The sequence below is a fragment of the Merops nubicus genome, unplaced genomic scaffold, assembly GCF_000691845.1.
Source record: "Merops nubicus isolate BGI_N331 unplaced genomic scaffold, ASM69184v1 scaffold15297, whole genome shotgun sequence".
NCBI classification, from domain to species: domain Eukaryota; kingdom Metazoa; phylum Chordata; class Aves; order Coraciiformes; family Meropidae; genus Merops; species Merops nubicus.
The window spans coordinates 119,017-141,501 of NW_008619734.1; the positions used below are offsets into that span (position 1 = coordinate 119,017).

General features: G+C 36.3%; 1 protein-coding gene across 1 annotated transcript in view; it reads left to right on the plus strand.

The window, feature by feature from the left end:
• MYCBP2 (MYC binding protein 2, E3 ubiquitin protein ligase) overlaps window positions 1-22,485 on the plus strand; it is a gene marked incomplete at both ends in the record, with an annotated part of 162,897 nt that overhangs the window by 116,484 nt on the left and 23,928 nt on the right. The window contains 10 exon segments of the mRNA XM_008943913.1: window positions 387-548; window positions 9,365-11,008; window positions 12,311-12,480; window positions 13,266-13,510; window positions 14,612-14,779; window positions 16,474-16,631; window positions 17,074-17,270; window positions 18,476-18,625; window positions 21,307-21,467; window positions 22,075-22,231. Of these exon segments, the coding sequence (XP_008942161.1) occupies window positions 387-548; window positions 9,365-11,008; window positions 12,311-12,480; window positions 13,266-13,510; window positions 14,612-14,779; window positions 16,474-16,631; window positions 17,074-17,270; window positions 18,476-18,625; window positions 21,307-21,467; window positions 22,075-22,231 (3,212 nt within the window).

A 22,485-nucleotide genomic window follows, 5' to 3' on the forward strand; every position in this document is an offset into this window, starting at 1 on the left:
TTCCCTTCTCATCAGTGTTCCTAATCTTTTTCTGCATGTTCTGTTGCATGTGTGTATTATTGTAAACGCTAGGGACTTCTGGTTTTTCTTTGGCTGCTCATCATTTTTTTTAGCAAGGCAAATATAAATCTCTGTTTTGAAATGTTTTAAATAATTGCAGTAAAATATCCATGGTCCTTAAAAACCCTGCTTGTACTTATAATTTTTATTGCCATGCATGGGGTGAAATTTTTGTTTAGCCACAACCAAAGCTGTATGTGGCTAAATAAGATTTATGAACTTTATCTATTATCATCATTTATACTTTAATTGAGCACCATTTTACTCTGCCTTTCTGGAGAATGACAAGTAACAGGTTGTAGTTTTGACTGTTTTGCCCACTACAGGTGACCAACTGAGTGCCATACTGAATTCCATTCAGTCACGGCCCAATCTCCCAGCTCCTTCCATCTTTGATCAAGCTGCAAAACCTCCCTCTTCCCTAGTCCACAGTCCATTTGTGTTCGGACAGCCCCTTTCCTTCCAGCAGCCTCAGCCACAGCTTCAGAGTAAGTTTGTCAGCCTTACGTGCCTCATCAGTCCATTTCTGCAGCTTTGACATTGCTGTTCTCAGTTGCTTACCGGCTACTAATCATCCCTCAGTGCACCTTTCTGGCTTTGTTTTGTTAAGTTTTTCATGATTGAGAAGCATGTTAGGTAAAGCTTCTAAGGAAGTATGCTTTTTTGATTTTAATTTCTATATTGACAATAGTTTGCTTTTTGTATGTGTTCTGCAGTGTAGATAAGTCATGAAAGTGCATTTCCACTGTTGTATGCAATTCTGGGTTTACAGCTACAGTAAATATCTTTTATGGTACAAAATGTTGCTAATCCCTTTAACATCAAAAATGGGCTGCAGTAAATCCATAGGTATTTTCTTACCTCCTAAATTCCTATTTTTGTTATCACTCCTAACTTTAGGGATGTAGCGGGACAGTGGGAACAACTTGGCACTACCCATAAGAAAAGAGTTTGGTAGCATTCTGTTGGGTGCTCATAGGAGTGTCACGGCCATGAAAGTTTGTGCTTAGAGGTGAACAGCAGTTAACCCAATTACTGATGGGAGGACAGGAAACTGTTTAGGTTTTGATGAATGAAAAATAAACGCTCAGCATTCATGATGGATAGCACACATTGCAGTGAATTTTCATACATACAGAACAAGTATAACATGGGTCACAGGAATACTGGTCTTCTCCCGTCTCCTATAAACTGTCCTGCAGAAGTGCCTCAGTTCTTTCCTGTGGGACCCTGCCACTCAGTTCAGTCTCTGCAGTCATGGATCTAGCCAGCTGAGCTTATTCAGGTGACAGTGAAGTGCTTCGTGTGAGAACTAGGTTAAGAGCTCTGACTTTTCAGAAAGACTATCAGAAATACTCTGACAGCAGTCTTCTGTACTTATGCTGGACAACATCCTAAAAGCAGAATATTCCAAAACTTACTCAGATAAAACAGATGATTGCCAGCGTCATCAGCTCACCATCATTAAGAATTTGTCAATTGTATATTCTTTACAATCACTTTTTCTCTTGTTCAGAGTAGTAAAGTCAAGAGTTTCTTACTCAACTTTGCATCAGAAATAACCCTAATTGTCTTATTTCAAATTTCAGATGATATATTCTTTAGCAGTTAAGACCTATACAGTATGAAAAGCTGTCAACATTTTTTTAATTGGCTGCCTGGCAAGATTTTGCTGAATGAAGTTTATCTTAAGCAATTATTCTGCTACCATTACTGTATTTCTTGAAAATTTACATATTAGTAATTAATGGATTAATTTTCAAGATAAGATTAAATAGAATAGCAAGACATATATGCAATAAAAACGATTAGGCAGAAAAGTTCTATTCGGGTCAAATTCCGCTGTGTGTTTTTTATCTGTATTCAACTCTGATACAGCTGTAAGAGGACTGTAATAGAAACCTGTTTTTAAATGTGCAAATTTAATTCACTTCCAAAGCATTTTAGAGCCTCCTGTTACCAAGCATATAATTAAAAGTTAAATCCAGTAAACAACGTATTCCACGGCTCTGCATCAAGTCACTTGGATTTTTGCCCTAGACATGCTTAATTTTAGTTTCAACTGATGTGCTCTCTCCCCAGGTTCTTCCTGCAGTAAAGGGGTAGAAAATTAAAATGAATACAAAATTAAAATGAATGTTTGTAGTCAATAACTGCTATATTAAAGAGACTAATGATAATCTAATAGTTGAAAGTTGTGCCAGCCCATGTTTCCATGGCTACAGAGGTTATATACTAAATACTTGTCTCAATTGAAAATCTGCCTAAATAGCTGAGTTTACCACTTAGATTTTCTGTTCTTCCTCAGATACCTGTCCTTCTGGTGAGAAGTTTTATTTGGAAACTTGATTAGGAGGAAAATTAGAATCATGATGAATGTCCTCTAGAACTATTTCCTCAATTTAGATTTTTATAAAAGGAAGAAAAATGTTGGTCTGATTATAAAACATAATCTGTGCCAGGGACAGACTGTAGTTTTAATTCAGGAGTTTGTAGCTAGCTGTTCATTCCAAGGAACAGTTTGCTTGGGGTTTGGTTTCCAGATTGATTTAAGGAAGTGGGAAAGGACTCATCACAGCCTTTAATCTTTACATACAGTGTCTGGTTATTTTTTTTCAGAAATACTGCAGTTTTGACCCACCACTTCCTGCGATGTAATGCTTGAAAAAATGAGATGTTTGTTTCTTTTCACATCGTAAATAGCTAAACAAACAAGAGTCCTGCGTCTTTTGTCAAAGAATTTGTTGCAGGAGGGGATATTATAAAAAAGAAGGGGGAACTGTGTTACTCAGTTTTGTGTTATTTGCTAGAACTTTATGAAGGGCTGATTGTTCTGCCCTACTTAATTGCTTTGCTGATTTTCACTGATGGTGAGACAACAGAAAAAAGCCAAGAGATTGTTTTATTTTTCATGGGGATGGGCTAAATTAATAGGGTCTTGTCATGTATTTTAATTCTTTGTCACTCTTCTGTGCAGCTAAAAGCAAAAAGAAAAAAGAAGAGATGGCATAAGTTTCCTGTAGTTCAGGAACAACTGTATCAACTCGGAATCTAAGCAAGGATTTTTTTCCCAGAAAGAGCAGAAGTTTGTATGTTTCTCCCTTGATTATTTCAACAAAGCCCTCTGTAATTACTTCAGCCTGTGCACGCTTGCTTCTGAGAAGTTACTTGGATCATCAGTAACAGATTTGCTCAGGACTGCAGCCTTCCAGAGGCTCTTTTTGAAGAGCACATGAGTCAAATTTTTGCTTGAATTTTGAGTATAGGTGAAGCATGAAAACCTAGAGTGTCAGGGAAGAGCTTGTTTCTCAACCTTCAGCGGTGTGTACTGTATCATAAAACTCCTTGGAAGTTACAAGTCAGGGAAAGGGGATCTTGCCGTGCTGTCTAACATTAGTTATCAAAACTGGCTGTTGAACTCTGAACTTGGGAAGTGTGAGACCTTGCAGTTGCCAGTGTTTCCTCACATCTGAGTTGCTGCTGCAAATGAAGAATGGACTTATAACCTGATGAGGCTTTGGACCCGCCTTGTTAGCCTCATCTATCACATTCTTACTCTTCCCGTAGAGCCCTGGCAGCTCACTGACTGCTCCTGACTCATTTCAGTCCAAACAGAAGCTGCAGTGAGCTGCTGTTCATAGCATCCTGTCAGGCTGCTTCCTGGCCAGTCTGTGCTGCAGAGCTGCAGTTCAGCATATGGTCTCGCCATACGTGATAGGCCCCTGCCATTTGTGTCAGGAGTGCCTTGATAGATCCCTTCAGTATTGTGCTACCCCTTTTTGGTTTTGTTCCTTTTTTTTCCAGGTGCTATTTACAGAGTATTTAGAACCGCTGGCTTTGCCTGAAATATTTCTATCCACATTTCCTAAACTGTAGTGGGGGGCACAAAAAACCAGCACCCATACAGAGCATATAGTCCTTCTTGGTAGTGTTTCAGTACAATGAACGGAGAGAATGTTCTCAAACAAGCACAAATCATGTCAAGCTTTGGTTTAGAAATTAAATTTGGCTTATCACATTGTCAAAATTTGTAGTTGCAAATTATAGAGTCATTTTTATCTACCTTCTAGCATAGGAGTGCCTCTTTCGGTAATAAACTGAAGTGGCTCAAATGTTGTTCCTCCAAATCCTACGTCTCGGTAAAGGACATTGCTAATGTTTTCATAATGATACTGTGGTTTTGCTTTCATTCAGTTGCTCACTCCCCTACTAAAACAGTATCTAATACTTTTTCTCTTAATATTTAACATTCAAACATGTGTTGACTTTGGTATATTCTTTTATTCATGCAAAGCAAAAAAGGTCTTTGTCCAACTGTCCCTATGACAGTTGGCATTTTTAGGATATAAAAAGAAGATAAATTTGTTGTAGTGCTTGAGGAATTTCAGCTGACAGCCATATTGTAGCTTCCATCTCAGTAACAACAAGCAAAACAGGAATGCATTTGTTTAGAAAAGGAACCCCTTGCTTAGGCAAAAGGGCAAAAGCAGGTCACTGTGCTCCTTCATCATCATACAGAAAAGCAGTGGCATTTTGGAAGAAACTTTAACTTACCTCCCTTCTCCTGAGACATTTTACCAGTTTCATTTCGCATTTGTTTAGAAAAGACTAGCGTGAACCAGCGGGTGGCACGGCACACCTCCTGGATTGGTTTACCAGGCTTTCCTCAGAGGAAGCAGACCTGGCTGCTAGGAGCCTGCGTCCTGCCACAGGAGTCAAACTGCCTCTTCTGTCTCCATATTGTGCAGCTTTAGCTGGAAATCTCTCCATGTTGAAGGAAAGAAAAACACTGTCACATTTGAATGTAACTTGAGACAGGCCTCACCCATCTTGTATTTCAAGTTTTTGTAGTCTTGGAGGGTGATTCAAAAAGAAGGAATCCTGACCAAAAAGCTGGTCCCTGTGGCTGAGTGGTTTTCCTGGAGAGGTATACATTGTTTGCCAAGGCAACAGGGATATTATGTGGGAAACTCATTCTTTTCAACCCATAGGCCCCTTGAAATGTTTGAGTACAATTTTCAACATTAACTAGATAACAACATGGTAAAATGTGGCTATTTTCAGTCATAGAATGAAAGACTGAACTTTAAAAGTGCCTTTATGAAAGTGGATTTAGTAAAGACTTCCATTTAATGATTCAGAGTGGAATACTAGCAAGTCAAAGTGACATTTTCAGGATTGCCTTACTGCTACTTTGTGTACCTGATGTGTTTTTCTGTATTTTACCTTCAAAAATTGGTGGAGTGACATCCCATTACTCAAACTGTATAGTTAGTATTGGCTCTCCCAAAATCATTTGTAGGCATCAAAATAAGTAACTGAAGTCTTTGCTAATACTGGATTGAGAAAATAGATATTAATTTCTTGTTTTGAAGAATAAAATTATTACTTCAAATGTGTGAATATCATCTTCTTTTAGAGTCTATAGAACTATGGCTCATTGTGTAAGATAGAGGCTTTAGTGTATTTAGGTGTAGGGGTTAGTAAATGTACTACCAGACAAAAAGTATTCTCAAGCAGTGCAGGAGTTGAAATCACTTATTTTCAATACACTTCTTCCATTTCTACAAAAAGGTCTGTCTAAAACAGGGTATCTTATAACATACAAAATCTCTTTAAAAGTATTAATGCACTAAGAATTTGGCTTATTTTTTCCTAAAGGAAGCAATAGGAATTGGAATTAGAATTAAAAGCAATGTTATAGGAAAGTAAAATGATAGACTTGAAATTAGAAATCCTTGCAGTTATCTCACTCCAGGTTTTATTTGGAGCTGTACCCCAAACAGATTTGATATCAGTAGACTCTCTGCCTAAAATGATCTTGGATTACATCAGAATTTAACTTTGTTTTTTCTTAAGGCAAAATTATTTTTAAGGGTTGATACAGCTTTGCTTTCATGTCTTTACTATTTGATAGAAACTCTTACTGCTAGTTATGTCTCTTAGTAGTATTGATAAACTACAGTTCATGCTACACAGATGAAGGTTTTTCAAAGCATTGTTACTGAGGTGCATTCAAATTTGAAAACAGATAGCTTTGGTGGGTTTCATATATCTTTCTTCATTCCTTTCAGTGATTAGTGAGACTTTCCAACACAAACATCTGGATAGTCCCTCAGGTTCTCGAAGGAGTGTGAGAATTGATAGTCTAGAAGGCCATACTTCAATTTTCTGTAAATTCAGAGACAAATTATTTATTAAAAGTTCACATTTCAAACCAGAGTTCAGTTCAAAACTAGATACTGCTGGTTTTTATAATAAGCAATAAATCTCATTGCCTAGTCAACACACATTACATTTTTAGATCCCAGAAACAAATGCTGAAATCACAGAAGATCTTTTATTCATCTAAAATTCAGGTCAGGGAAAAACATTTTTAAGTAACTGTTTCTCACTTAAATCTAATGTAGGAATCTAAACAACAAAATATTCAGAATACTTAAAGGAGATGCCTATCATTTGAAATGCTTGTTTTTATCTTTATTGCTTTTTCCATTGAATCTCTGCTGCTTCTGTGCAACTATTTTCCACTGTAGAAACTCCATCCTGCTGCCTTGCTTCTCGTGAACGTATTTACAAAACTAGTGATGTAGCTGGGCCTGCCTCTGCTATTTCATCTCTCTCTCACAAAATCAAGGGTGGGTATGCATGCCAACATAGCAAGGTTATTCAGATTTTACATTCAAAATGGTTTTGGTTTTTTGTTTGTTTCTTTTCCTCCATTCATTTGCATTTCATTTGCTTAAGAAAATACTGTTTCAAAAGTAGACACTCAAGTTTGGTATTTGTTGGAGCTGATTTCATGTATCTATTCAGTGCTGCCTTCCTGAGTTGCAGCAGCTTCAGGATATGAAAACACCTGTTTTCAAACAATAAGCGAAAGAAATCTGGGGGGGAAAAAAGGGGGAAAATGTATTTTTGCCTGCTTACAGATAAAGCAATTTGCTACTTTATTATGTAGTTTTTCATTTTGGGGAATTTTTTTTTGTGCTGACAGTCAAGAATGCTAACTGAAATTATTTACCTGCATATGTGCAAATCCAACCCTTTTTTTTTTTTTAAATGTGAAATACTTTTCATTGTTGGAAGCTACTATTCAGGTATGCCTTCCATAAGCAGTTTTTTCCTAGAGTGTTTTCTTGTTTGATATTCACTAGTCATCCATATACTTTGATACATTGCTGGATGATTTATGGTGTTTTATGTCCTTTAAGAAAATTATTATCTTTTCACTTTTTTTTTCCTTCATCAGATATTTTGTACAAGGTTCTGTCTAGAGTGTTTTCTCATCCAGCAGATCTTAAATTCATCTTCTTGTTTGTTTGTTTCTGGGAAAACTGTGTGTAAAATAATTAGAATTTGCCTTTCTGAATTCATATATCACAAAGTAGACATCTCAGAATAGCTCATCAGCACAACTGATTAATAGCAGCTGGCATGAACAAAATGCTTGGACTGATATTTAAGAAGTTTTTGTTCTTTTCTTTTAGCAAGAAAATCGTTTTATAAATGATGATGTACCATGCTGTTTCTTCCTTTCTTCTCCCACTCCCTGCACCACCACCACTCCCTAAAAATATTATAGAACTCATAATAAAAAAGAATAAAGACAGATTGGACTTCCAAAATGGATTATGAGGATGTTTGAGGTTTTCTTACTATATTCTATTTCTGTTAGGCATATTGTTTCTGAATATAGACAAAATATTTCTTCTCTCCCTGGAGAAGTATGAACTCCTACTATGTCCTATGTCCTTGGAAGCCAGGAGAGTACCCTAACCTTCAAGCTTGTTAAATATTCTGATATAGGTATACTTCACTTTTTCCTGTTACTGTTTGTTTTATTAGAAGCTCCTTAAATATGGAGGTAGCAAAATAATAAGAATTGGTTTTGTAACCTGAGGAAAACTCCAGGCTGCTAGACTTTGCTTCGAAAAAATACAGGGTTTTTTTGTATTGTGTAAGGTAACAGTAGAGAAAACCTGAGATCACTGCATGCTTCTATATAAGGGATAAGGCTTCATGGTTGGGAACCAGAAGAAATTGGTTCAGATCCCAAGGCAGAAGGAACTAAGCACAGATTTTCTAAGTAAATGCTAAAGATACTGGATAAAAGATGATTGCCTAGCCTCTCTGTTCCCATTAGAAATCAAGGTCTAAATTTGCCAATATTCTCCAACTAATTTAAATCCTGGTTTTTTTGACAAATAGTTGTTTCCCCCTAAAAAGCACCTTTTAGTGTCTAGAAAAGTCATCCAAAGTACTGTGGCCTAATTCTGCAAGTCTCAAAAGAGAAACTTCATGTTTAACTGATGAAAACCCATTCAAATCAGAACTATGCATTCAGGACTCTGTGGTGTTGTAATGCTTTGTGGAGAGACAGTTCTATTTAATTCATGATTGCTGCATTACTTGCCAGTAACTTCAATATTGCTTGCCTTAATTTTCAAAATATAGTTCTGCAAGAACATGTTCACAAAATTATTAGAAGAAGATTCCTTAATGTATTTACTTGCATATATTTGTTTTGCATGTATTGGTATTAAGCTGCCCATAGTTTTTATAGTTCTGTGGGTTAAAATATGTATGAAGTCAAAGTGCGTAAGAATAATGAATTACTGCATCAGAATAAAAAGACAGGACAGAGTAGAGCTGATGATTTAGCTTAGTGGTTGAAAAAGGTGGTGGGTTGTTTTTTTTTCTGTAGGTTGTGTTCTGGTAGCACAACGTTGATAGTTTGTGGTCTTAAAAACATGGATCCCCCAGATTATCAATGGGAATAATTTTAAGCATGTTCGTAAGCCTCTTACCTAATTTGTGTTATACGTGTATTTACTCCCTACATTTCCTAACTTTTGAGCATTAAAGAAAATCTGGTAATGCAGTTGATCTTTCTTCCAGCCTCTTGCTGCAGTCAGGCTGACTCACAGAGATACTAAATAATCCTTGGTTTATGTTGCAACTGTGATAAACTTTAGTTAACTCTTGGCATTTTACCTGAAGATGTAAATTGTGCTTCCTGTACTAGTGTTTTGTGGAAATGGTGAATTATGTCTTCTGATACCTCCACAGCAGTGCTTTCTCTGTAAATATTTCCTAACACTTGTTTGTATGTATCTTGGGAGAAGAAATGTATTGAAAATATTCTAGGGGGAAAAAAAAAATCTTTATATTTCCTTTTATTTTGACGGGAACAGAAGCATGCGTTTAAATTTTATTTTGTGTTCACATCTTTAATCCTTGTTCTGTATTATTAAAGGTGTCACTGACAAAACCTAATTGAATTATAAAATATACTAAACAGGTGACCGAATGAATTTCACAGGAGCTGGTAGACCAATTTCTCCAGCAGGAAAATCAGATGTGTCTTCAAAACACAGAGCTGACTGCAGGTCACCCAAGCTTGACGTGCGAATGAATAGAGCTGCTGCTGACCAGAAGAAACCTAGGAGTACAGAAGGCTTGTCTGCCAGTGAGTCTCTTATGCTGAAATCAGATGCTGCAAAATTGCGGTCAGACTCTCACAGCAGGTCTTTGTCTCCAAATCATAACACTTTGCAAACACTAAAAACTGATGGCAGAACTAGTACTGGTCTGAGAGCTGAATCTCCAGGGCCAGGAACCCGGTCATCTTCTCCAAAGACAAAGACACTGACAGCCGTTAGATCTGGTGCTTGTTCTCCACGGTCCTCATCACCCCATGACAAAACTCTACCTCAGAAAGCTTCATCCCCTGTAAAAACAAAGCTTGATCCTCCTCGGGAACGCTCCAAATCAGATTCTTACACATTAGATCCAGACACCCTTCGCAAAAAGAAAGTACCACTGACCGAACCTTTAAGGGGGAGGTCCACTTCACCCAAACCAAAAATTATTCCAAAAGATGGAAAACCTGCTACAGAAACTGAAAACAGAGCTCCTTCCCCTCATGTTGTACAAGAAAATCTTCACAGTGAGGTAGTTGAAGTATGTACTTCAAGTACTTTAAAGACTAACAGCATCACAGATAGCACATGTGAAGACAACACAGAATTCAGAAGTCTGGAGGATGGTTCTAATAAAGTTCATTTCAGCATAGGAAAAGCACCACTGAAAGATGAGCAAGACATGAGAGCATCTCCAAAAGTAAGCCGTAAATGTGCCGGCAGGCACACAAGACCCAAAAAGGAAAAATCCAGCTTCCTTTTCAAAGGAGATGGCTCCAAAATAGTAGAGCCTGCCAAACAGGCAATGTCACCCTCTGTTGCAGAATGTGCTAGAGCTGTATTTGCTGCATTTCTTTGGCATGAAGGAATAGTTCATGACGCTATGGCTTGTTCGTCATTTTTGAAGTTTAATCCAGAACTGTCCAAAGAGCATGCACCAATACGAAGCAGCCTTACTCAACAACCTGCAGAGGAAAAAGAAACCAAACTGAAAAATAGACATTCTTTGGAAATATCATCTGCTCTTAACATGTTCAACATCTCACCTCATGGACCAGATATATCTAAAATGGGTAGCATCAATAAAAACAAAGTCCTCTCAATGTTAAAAGAACCACCTCTGCATGAAAAGTGTGAGGATGGAAAAACTGAGACTACCTCCTTTGAAACATCCGGTCATCACACCATGAAATCCAAGTCTCCTCTTCCATTGACACTCCAGCACTTGGTAGCTTTCTGGGAAGACATTTCTTTAGCAACTATTAAGGCAGCTTCCCAGAACATGATTTTTCCAAGTCCTGGTTCCTGTGCAGTGTTAAAGAAGAAGGAAAGTGACAAAGATAACAAGAAAACCAAAAAAGAGAAAAAGAAAAAAGAAAAGGTTGAGACTAGGCCAAGGGGAAATCTTTTTGGTGAGATGGCCCAGCTTGCAGTGGGAGGACCTGAAAAAGACACCATCTGTGAGTTATGTGGAGAATCCCATCCGTATCCAGTGACTTACCACATGAGACAAGCTCACCCAGGTAAGATTACGTGTTTTTTAATTCCTGTGTCCATCTATAAAATACATTGCACGTACACATTTCAGTACTAGTAAATGTTACAAAAATGCATCAGGCTGTCTCAACTATACACTTTAACACAGTTTATAAGCTAAATTAAAACTTAGACACACTTAGAAATTATTTACACACTTGCGTAATTTTAAATAGTTATAGAGCTGAGCTTTCAAAGGTGCTGAAGAAAGTTATTTGAAACCATAAGCTGACTTTACAGTAGCTTCAGACACATGCCATTTGTTACATTGACTTGAAAATGTACTGAGAAAATTGGAAATAAAATTTAAAATGTGAGATTGGTTGGAGTTTCTATGTTGCCAAAAGTTTATTACTATTCTACTGTGAATCGTAGAAAACTTTTATTTATCTGCTGTGTCAGTACTGCGTATCAGTGACTTTATTTTTTTTTGTTTAAAGTATTATCAAAAAAAAAAAAACAAAAAAAAAACAACTAGTTAAGAGTGTCTAGAAAATTTGTAAAATACAGTCCAAATCTGCTGTTATGTCTTTTTATATGGGTCTATGAATCTTTTTTAGGAGTTCAGTTTTAGGAAAATTAGATAAATCTGTGCTAGCGAGGCAACTTCTGTTTTAGCGGGTCAGCCCAGTTCAAAAGATACAGAAGTTGTGTTTTCTTTAAAAAAGGGATCACTAATGGAAGGGTTTAGCTACAGTATAGCTAGTAATAAGTAGCCTTGTTACACACAACATGATTTCTGTGTTTTCTGGCTTGTAAACATAATGAATAATTTTGCCAGTTAGTGATGTTCAGGCAGATGTATATGCTCATTTTAGCACTGTATGCAACGCTAAAGCAGAATTAAGAAACCTTATTATTCAGCAATTACAAATGCCCTGAATCTTTCTAAGAAACAGCAGTCAACAAAGGGCTGCACTTCATTCCCTTTTAAGCTTTGGTAGGGGGAAGGTTGGTTGGTTGTTAGATCATAGATAATATCGTCTAAAGCCAACACTACTGACCTTACCATCTGTTAGCTGCCTGAACAGGGAGCTGTTGATGGTTTGGACAAGTTCATAATAAAAACTTGAAAGCTACAGTCTGTTTGTATTCTTTGGATATTTCTGGGACGCATGGACAAGCACCCTGTTATATAGTAATTTCAAATACAGACAAGGAGAAAATTAGGCCAAGAAAAAAAAAAACTTCCTCCCCTCTTCATCCCTGGTTTACAGTAATAAATAATATAATAATAAAACTTCTTATAATATAACTTTTTTTTTTTTCCATCTTTTTTGATGATGTAGGTTGTGGTCGTTATGCAGGTGGCCAAGGTTATAACAGCATTGGGCACTTCTGTGGAGGATGGGCTGGTAATTGTGGTGACGGTGGTATTGGAGGAAGCACTTGGTATTTGGTTTGTGATAGATGCAGAGAAAAATATCTCCGTGAAAAACAAGCAGCAGCAAGAGAGAAGGTTATTTTCATCTATTTCTCATATGTTTAGCTCTCTGTCTGCTTAGCAATATTATTTTCACAACTTGAAAATAAGGTAGGGACAGTTTAAAAAACTGGGAATGTAAGAATTTTGGAAGGTTTTCAAATATCTACTCATGTCATTTAAAATAGTAAGATAGAAACTACCATTACTTTGCTTCAGATTGTAGTGTTTTCAAATTTGTAAAGTAATTTTATTTTTTGTCTAAATACAGCTGCAGCATATCCTGCTACACATAGTACCTGTTCTTTTTTTTTTTAAAGTATGTGAAAGTTAACTTTGAGTTCTACTTGATTTGTTTACTGAAATACGAGTACTGTTTTTATGTATTTATAATTTCTTTACTAGCTTTAATCATCCAGATCATTGAATACAGAGCCCAAACACTGGGCAATCTAGTGCAATTTTTAATGGAAACAGTAGAAAAAGTGGTGGTGTTATATTTGTCTTCCATGACAGTTTCAAATTCTTAAAATATACAAACATGTTGAAATTTTAAAAAAAGCAGAACAATGCTAATTTAACTTTATTTTTGGTACTGGATTTGTTGGAACTTTTTGCACAGAGAATTCATCCTGAGGCAAACATCAAAACTTTCAGTTGTTTATTAAAAGTTTTTAAAGTTTTGAAAATAAGAGATGTGCCATTTTGTAACAGAAAAGTTCTTATAACATGAAGAATCAAGCAAACTTAGTATGAGTGACATCGTCAGCTTTTCCTGTGATGAAGTATAGTTCAAATACACCTTTTTCAAATTTCTCCAGATTAAACAATCTCGGAGAAAACCAATGCAAGTTAAGACTCCTCGTGCCTTGCCAACAATGGAAGCTCATCAAGTGATTAAAGCCAATGCACTGTACTTACTGTCGCTGAGTAGTGCTGCTGAGCCCAGTATCCTCTGCTATCATCCTGCAAAAGCATTCCAGTCTCAGCTTCCCAGTGTCAAAGAAGGAATTTCTGAAGACTTTCCCATTAAAATGCCATGTCTTTATCTGCAGACTCTAGCAAGGTAATTAAAGGAAGTTTATTAACATTGATCTTAATACTCATCTGATTATAGTCTTAGAAAAAAATACACGTATAAAACAAACTAAAACTTACATAGAAAAATAAATATTTTCCTAATTCTTTATGATCTTTGTTCTTCTTTGTTTTCCATTTACATTATCTTCTTCAGTTTCTTAAGTTGTATTTGTTCAAACGTACCCTGAATAGGTTTTCGATGATAAATATTTCTAAACAACCATTTAGTGTCCGTCCAAAGAATTTATAATTTCCTGAAGAGTTTAAGTTAGTGTGGTAGTAGCAGACATGTGCTTCTTTTCTCTCTTCATAGTTAAAAGTAGCAAGAAGGAAACTAGAAGATGTGTGCTTATTGGGTATTTCTAAGTAGATTTCACTGTATCTCATATTTATGATGGATAGACATTTGGGCCTAAAATATATAATGGAAATGCATCATGAAAATACTGAAAGGTAGCAGAGAGTGATTCCCACTCTCTGCTGGTTGAAAATGCCATTGTGTTTTCCACTAGTGCTTGTAAGTTACAATCAGCTTAAGTGCATTAGGTGAGGAGTTAATGAATGGTGTTGGCTGGCTAAATCATAGAATCATAGAATCCTTTAGGTTGGAAGGGACCTCCAAGATCACCAAGTCCAACCATTCAGCCATTAGGGCTCTAAAGTCCTCTGCTAAAACAGATCAGAATCTGTCAGGGTTGGAAGGGACCACAAGGATCACCCAGTTCCAACCCCTCTGCCATGAGCAGGGACACCTCCCACTAGATCAGGCTGCCCAGAGCCTCATCCAGCCTGGCCTTAAAGACCCCCAGGGATGGGGCCTCAACCACCTCCCTGGGCAACCCATTCCAGGGTCTCACCACTCTCATGGTGAAGAACTTCATCCTCATGTCCAGCCTGAATCTGCCCACTTCCAGCTTTGCCCCATTCGCCTTAGTCCTTTCATTGCTCAATATCCTAAAAAGTCCCTCCCCAGCTTTCTTGTAGGCCCCTCTAAGATACTGGAAGGCCACAGTATTGACTTTTGTGTATGTGTGTTTCAGAAACTTGTAATACTTAATTGTAATTTAAAAATCTTAATTCGATGTAGGCATCATCATGAAAACTTTGTTGGGTACCAAGATGACAACCTCTTCCAGGATGAGATGAGGTACCTGCGCTCAACCTCAGTACCTGCGCCCTACATCTCCGTTACTCCTGATGCAAGCCCTAATGTCTTTGAAGAGCCAGAGAGTAACATGAAATCTATGCCCCCAAGGTACTTCCTTGTATTTCTAGGTACTACATAGAAATGTTAAAGCTTTAGCATAACACTAATTTTTTTTTTTTTTTTTAAAAAAAAAGGCAGCATTGCTTTAGTTAAGTAGCTGAAGTGAAAGATCAGCCCATACAGATCTCTGAAGTGGCAGCAAAAAAGCTAACAGTATATGAAGCTCTAGTTAGAAAAATACCTTCATAGCATATCTAGTATATTTTCAACTGTTAGCAATGCAAGTTTGCAAAGTGGATTTGAAACTTTTAACTGCAATGCACACTAATTGCTTCTCTCTCCATAAAGGTCTTGGGTTTAAACCTTTGTAATTTTTTTTTTTTTTTTTTCGGACATTGGTATGTCTTCTTGGCATATCTCAAGGAAATTTATTCCTAGTCCTTTGTCCAGGCCTGCTTATTTCCCTGTAGATACAAATACAATTTTTCCAGAATCTCCAGAACTGCAAAAGTGATCGAAAGAGCAGTGGTCCAAGGACCAGAGCTGTTTTGAATTCTTTGAAACTGTAGCAAAATTTTTTTTCCCCCTCTATTTCTGTTTTATAACACAACTGACTGTAGTGCAGATCAATGACCTTTGCAAAAGGAAGTAGCTGTTACCCTCCTTTCAAGATTTCTTCCTGAAGGGAAGTTTGAACAAGAGAGAATTTCATCACCTTACATTTTTCACAGCAAATGTTGCTGCTTATTTCTGTGGGAAATGTCACTAAAGAAATGACAACTTTAATGCTGTCTTGGGCCAAGAGTGCTAGATGGTTTCAGTCAGTTTTCTTATCCAATTAAGTTTACTATGATCTAATTCAACCAATTACAGAATTCTTTGTTTTGCCAGGGAAAAAAAAAAAAAGGCTTTTACTGTTACATAAGAATAGCCTGGAATCAACTTAGATGGTCATTGGTTTCAGATGTCAAAGAGTGATTCCTCATATTATAATGAGGGTGTAATGAAGAGAAAACTTGCTTTTAATCTGTTTTTATTTCAGTCTGTTATATTTTATACTGACCGCAAAAAACAGTTTATTGGAATGCTACAATCTATAATGTAGTCTTTTCTAAAATAGAACTTTTCTAACAAAACTCCTTAAGAGTGCATCGTATTGGTATATTCCTTTATTAAAACTGTGGACACCATGGTCTCCTGAGGCCTATAGGGACAGCATAAGCTGGGAGTTCTTCTGCAGACTGTAAGAAGTCCATTGAAGGTAAGGAGTAAAACATGTCAGAGGCGTAGCCGTAGCAATTGAACAGTGACTTTAAGGCTAATGATCTTAGAAACTTCTACTTCACATAAAGTTCTAAATTTCAGTTGGCTTGCATATTGAAAATTCACTCTATAGATATTTTCACGTGCATTCTCAGGGCAAATTTGGTCTGAGACTTCAATTCAGGCATGATCCGAGTGTTTGTATTTCCTCTAAAAATACCTAAATTCTTGGAATTTACCATATACATCATTACATTTGTTTTTTAAAGCACTTGCATGCTTTTTCACCACATAATTCTAATACATGTTCCTTCTTTTCCAGCATTTAAACAGTTATTAGGTGCATAAGACAAATTTTCATGCAGTAGTAGCATTGTCATTGTGAAATGCATGTGTCTACTTAACATTTATGTCTATATAATTCAGGAATACAGTGTATATTTGTTGAAGGGTCTATAACTCCACCGATTTCTTTGTAGTTTGGAAACCAGTCCGATAACAGACACAGACCTGGCGAAGCGCACGGTCTTTCAAAGGTCGTACTCGGTGGTGGCGTCGGAGTACGACAAGCAGCACTCCATTCTGCCCGCACGGGTGAAGGCCATCCCCAGGAGACGAGTCAACAGTGGGGACGCAGGTAGGAGCACAGGCATACCAGAAGCAGTGAAAAAGTATTCCAGGGTATGACGTTGGATTTTCAGTTCCTGCAAACTAGACAAATGCAACTTTTTCTAAATGCATCTAATGGCCTTTATTCTCTTTATTAGTAAAAATTAACTGTTGGTTAATCCACAGAGAATTAGCCTAAGAACAGCTCAGTTCTTGCAGTTTGGAAATTTGTGGTCCGTCTTCTATGTCTGATTTAAAAGTTAAAGTGGTGTTTTCTTTCTCAGTTGAAGTATCGTTTTTCCACATGTCTTTTTTAAATTCATTCTCTACACAGAAGAAAAAAAAAAGAAAAAGAAAAAAAAAGTACCAGTTCTAAAATTATTCTGTTGCTTTGTATTTTTACTGTGGCTGTAAAATTAAAATGCACAAAGAATCTAATGTATGCATATTTTTATGCTTTTGAATAGAAGTGGGGTCCTCTCTCCTGAGACATCCATCTCCTGAACTTTCTCGGTTAATCTCCGCCCACAGCTCTCTTTCCAAAGGAGAGAGAAATTTCCAGTGGCCAGTATTGGCATTTGTAATCCAGCATCATGATCTGGAAGGACTTGAGATAGCAATGAAACAAGCCCTACGGAAATCTGCTTGCCGAGTCTTTGCCATGGAGGTATTAATGTACTAATGAATCTTGCATGATGAAAATGAGACATTTGTAAATTCTATCTCAGAATTTTTTTTAAGAATTGTTATATTGTTAAAAAAATACATTTTGTGATATGCAGCAGTAAATGTATTCTAAAAGTTCCACTTATATGCCTTATTAACTCCAAAAGTTACAAAAGTGTTGCCTGTAAACCACCTTCTGTAGTGTATCTGTTGTGTAGAAAATCCCTGCTAAGAGTAATATCAAAGCTGCAAAAATCAATTATGTAAGTATGGTTTTCTCCTCATTTGTTCACCATCTTCCTAGTCTTACTTACCATTACTTTTTCTAATCTTGGCCTGACTGTTCTTTCTTTAGAATTGTTTTGGTGCCAGTAATACCTAGATATTTCACAGCTTCCTTCTAAGATGGGTGAATGCTGCCCCTCTTGTATAGATGGTGAACAAGCGACCAAAAGATCTGTCAGAAATAAGTTGCTTCAATAAAAACTGCAAGAGACATCCTCATTGAGCACGATTTTTTTTTTTTATTTCAGCTAATCTTTAGTAAAGCTGCTGCTTACCTTATATATAGCATGTTTTTTTGAAGAATATATAATATGAAAATACAGGTGGATTTTCTCAGATAAAGTAAAAATCACACCTCTGCTGTTAACACCATCAGTCAAATTTCCAAGCATCAACAAGTAGAAATAGTGCAGCTTTTAAGAGAATGCAAAAATGTTACAAAATATTTTGGAAAGCTTTTTTTCCTCACTATGTTGATTTTTTTTTTTTAAGTAGCTGAACTGTTTTGATTAATTCAGTCAATGACAGACACCAAATAGGAAACCAAATCTCAGCTTACAGAGTTCTAAATTGAAGAAATCTTTACTCTGTTAACCAGTTTGAATAGTAAGGAGTGTTGCCACCTCATCCTGCAGTAATCTCTGAAAATGCATAAGAACTTTGTTTTTTTCATCCATAAAGCTTTTTTCAGAAAACTTTATTTTCTGTGTGGTGTTTGTGAACTATCTATGTGCTTTGTAATATAGTTGTCATTTTAATAAACTGTTTTAGCTACAGGGTGATGTGTCTTACTTGAAGACTTCTGCATTATTTGCCTGTCCAAAATCATTAGTGCACATCCTTATATAAACGATTAAAGAAATTGTTTTACTCCAGGTTTGCTTAACCTATTGATAACTTCTTGTGTGTGTTTCATTTCAGGCTTTCAACTGGCTTCTTTGTAATGTCATTCAAACAACTTCTCTTCATGATATTTTATGGCATTTTGTGGCTTCTCTGACTCCTGCACCTGTAGAGCCTGAAGAAGAGGAGGATGAAGAAAATAAATCCAATAAAGAAAATGCAGAACAGGTAAGTGAGGTTTAGCATTCCTTTTGTAAATACAATATCTCTGTTGATTTTGTAATCAATGTAGAAATATTTTTGTTAAAAAAGAAAACGACACACCCACAAACCAAAAAAATGCCATAACCCTCTCTCTGTGAAACAGAACCTTAATTATGGAATGAAAATTCTTAGTTTTAAATTACAGAGTTGAACTCTTTGGTAGTCATAGATAAATTAATTTTTCTTCTAAAATTGCCAAATTCTGTGTGCTGATGAATTACATGCATTATTTTTGTGAGTATTTGTGGGAAAGAAGAAAAAAGTACAAGCACATTGCTTAATCCAGTAACCAAAAAAAAAAAATCACTGCTTGCTTTTTATTTTTCCTTTTCCCCCAAAAAAAGTGAAAACAGGAAATGTTTTTCAGAGAAGCTTTGTTATTTGGTCTGCTGTGTCTTTCAGTGCTTTAAGAAAAGTCTATAGTTAATTCTGATTTTAATTACATGTATAATTATATATGTATAAGTAACTACATACACACCAGATATATTAATTTTAGTGATTTAAAGAAAAACCTGTAGTTACTTCCGAAAATGTAGCATGTCAAATAGTACTAATGTGGCACTTTTCTAAAAGGTGTTTTTGTAGACTATCTTCTAGACTTACCTCTTACTGAAAACGTTGTCATGTCCACAATGAATAGCTCAAGAAATCACGCTAGTGCTGTTAGTAAGTCAGGGTAATTTTTATCAGTTCAAATCTATTGCAGATTTGAAATGAGAAGTTCTGAGATGAGTCTTTTAAGCATTGCTGCAGTTGTTTATAAAGTAATTGTAATCTTGTCCTAAATTTTATGGGGGGATATCAACTTTTCAATGTTACTATGTCAACATGCAGATTTGTAATTCTACATACTTATTTTCAAGTGTGCCAAATTCCTGTGTGCGTACATTAAAGCTGATTTGCAGTAGCTCTGTATATCATATTTGGAATATTATTCATCAGTTTTCTGCCTTGTAATAATTTCAACTGGTACATCATAAGCACTGCTAGAGCAAAGGAATCATATTCCCACTGGTCCTTATGCCAGTTGGCCTCCAAAATAAGAACCTTTACTGTATAAAAGAATAAACTAATATTGTCTTAGCTGTCATTTGGGTGATTACTGACTGAAAGATAAAGGACATTAGAAAGGAATGTTAAAATACACCACTTTGCTCTGTTGGAAATGCTGTTTCTCATTGGATACAGTGAAGGGGGTGACTTAAAAAATCATCACTTGGCTGGGATGAGGATTTTTATGACATACAAGAAACTGGCAACAGTTTTGAGCTACTTGTTAAATATCACTTGGGTGATGTATAGCCAGGGGAATTTCAGACTCGACATGAGGAAAAATTTTTTCACTGAGGGGATTGTAAAGGACTGGAACAGGCTGTTCAGGGAGATGGTGGAGTCACCATCCCTGGAGGTCTTTAAAAGACATGTTAGATATGGTGCTTAGTGACATGGTAGAGTGGCTGTGCTGGGTTAATGGTTGGACTCAATGATCTTAAAGGTCTTTTCAAAGGGAAATGTTTCTTTGATTCTATATTTAAATCACACCTCCTTTCAGTAGTCTCATTATATGATAAAAATACTGATGTAAATACAGATACACTGTAATAAATCCAAGGCAGTTTGGCGCTTTTCCACAATGCGGATTTATTTCCTTATGCCGAATATTTTTCTGTATTCTTTTAGTACATCATGAGAGGGTGAGGAATCCTTGAGATGAGTTCTGTAAAAATAAAGGATGGGGATCTAGAACCATAAATGGTTTAACACATAGGATGTAGGTTCAAGGGTAATGTCCTTGCTAAAGCAAATCAAATTGCAAGAATTACTAAGCTAAAGAGGAGATGGGGGGAGCAGGTTGCCATCTGTGTAGATAGGCTACTTGGGGGGAAGTGGAATACCCAGGCTTTGAATTTTTTCTGAATAGTTGATTACATTTTGATTTTATATTATATTATTGATTATATAGAGGAAATAGTTTTAAATAGGTTTAGACTGGATCTTAGGAAGAAGTTCTTCAGTACAAGAGTGGCAAGACTCTGGAATAGATTGCCCAGAGAGGTTGTGGATGTCCCCACCCTGGAGGTGTTCAAGGCCAGCTTGGATGAGGCCTGGAGCAACCTAGATTAGTTGGGAAGCGACCCTGCCCAGGGCAGGGAAGTTGGGATAGATGACCTCTAGGGTCTCTTCCAACCTAAGTCATTAGATGATTCTATGATTTATTGTAGAGTTCAATCTTATGCTTCCTAGTTCATATGCTTTAGCACATTACATCTCCAGGGAAATACAGTGAAATACCTGGTTAGATGATTCTTGTCTATATAAGCATGGGCTTGTTATTAACAACTGGATTATGTTCTTTTTTCTAATTAGTTTTCAAATTATTGCAATGTAATCTTTCACATCTTTAGAAATGATGAAATGAGAAGTCTGTGGTATTATACAGCATTCTTCCCAAATTCCTTGTTTGGTGTTCATGTATAATTTATTCTTGTAAAAACACTCTGACAGGAGCTGCTTTAAAGTTCACATTCTTTATGGGATTGTTGCAATTATTCTTAAGCCATATAGCATAAGTGGTTTTATTTTTGTTTAACCTGTTTCCTCTGATAATCTGTTAACAACATACAAATTGCTTTGCATCTTAGGAAAAAGACACGCGAGTATGTGAACACCCCCTGTCAGATATAGTGATTGCTGGTGAAGCAGCTCACCCATTACCTCACACTTTCCATCGCCTTCTCCAGACGATCTCAGACCTTATGATGTCTCTTCCCAGTGGCAGTGCATTACAGCAAATGGCCTTAAGGTAAGCACAAATTAAGAAAATTCTTAAAAGGCTGGAAATGTAACATTTTAGATGAAGAATTTGCAATGCAGAAGTTTGAAACAACTTCAAGTGCCTGTGTGTACAAGGAGCATGTCTATCCTTACTTATAGGAAATATATATGTAAAAGATGTATGTGTATGTTTATACATATAAATAATAGTGTAAAAGACTTCGTAGAGCAAAATACAGTTGCTCTTAAACTCCATACTGTATCCATTATAAGAAAGAAATGTATTATTGAATGATGTTGTAGTATCTTTGTATGTATGCATGGTAGTGTAATATCTTATGATCAGAAATCTGTCACCTGAATAGTGTCCTTAAACGGATGAAATTTTTCCAGTGTATCTGTCCCAAAGATAAAAATTGAATAGTTATTATTCTATTCACTGTTAAAATTCTAAGAAAAGCTTACTCCTGCCTTCCTCAAAATGATACATAGAAACACTTCAGATCCTGCAAAACTTTGAAGTTAAAGGTTCATAGAAAATAATTTGGGAAGCAAAAATGTAGTTAGTAGTTTTACTGGTAGGTTATGTCTTTTAAACTATTCAAAATTTCAAAGTCCACTAAATGTGTTTTCAGGTGCTGGAGTCTCAAATTCAAACAATCTGATCACCAGTTCCTGCACCAGAGCAATGTTTTTCATCATATCAACAATATTTTGTCTAAATCTGATGATGGAGATAGTGAAGAGAGTTTTAGTATCAGCGTTCAGTCTGGTTTTGAAGTCCTGAATCAGGCAAGTATTACAACTCTCTCTGAAGCAGGTCAGTTGCAAGCAGCCTGTGTTTCCTGTGTTCACTGTATTAAAACATTCTTTACTACATTGTGGTATTTTCATGTACATATCTCATTTTGACATCTGGTTGCTGATATTCAGGTTCTCATGTGTAGCATTAGAGCTTAAATATTGTCCCTTAGCCTGTATATTACTCAGCCAAAATTGTGGAGCAGGGTTTGTACTTGTCTCTTTGCAAGTAAAGTGTTCAAGGA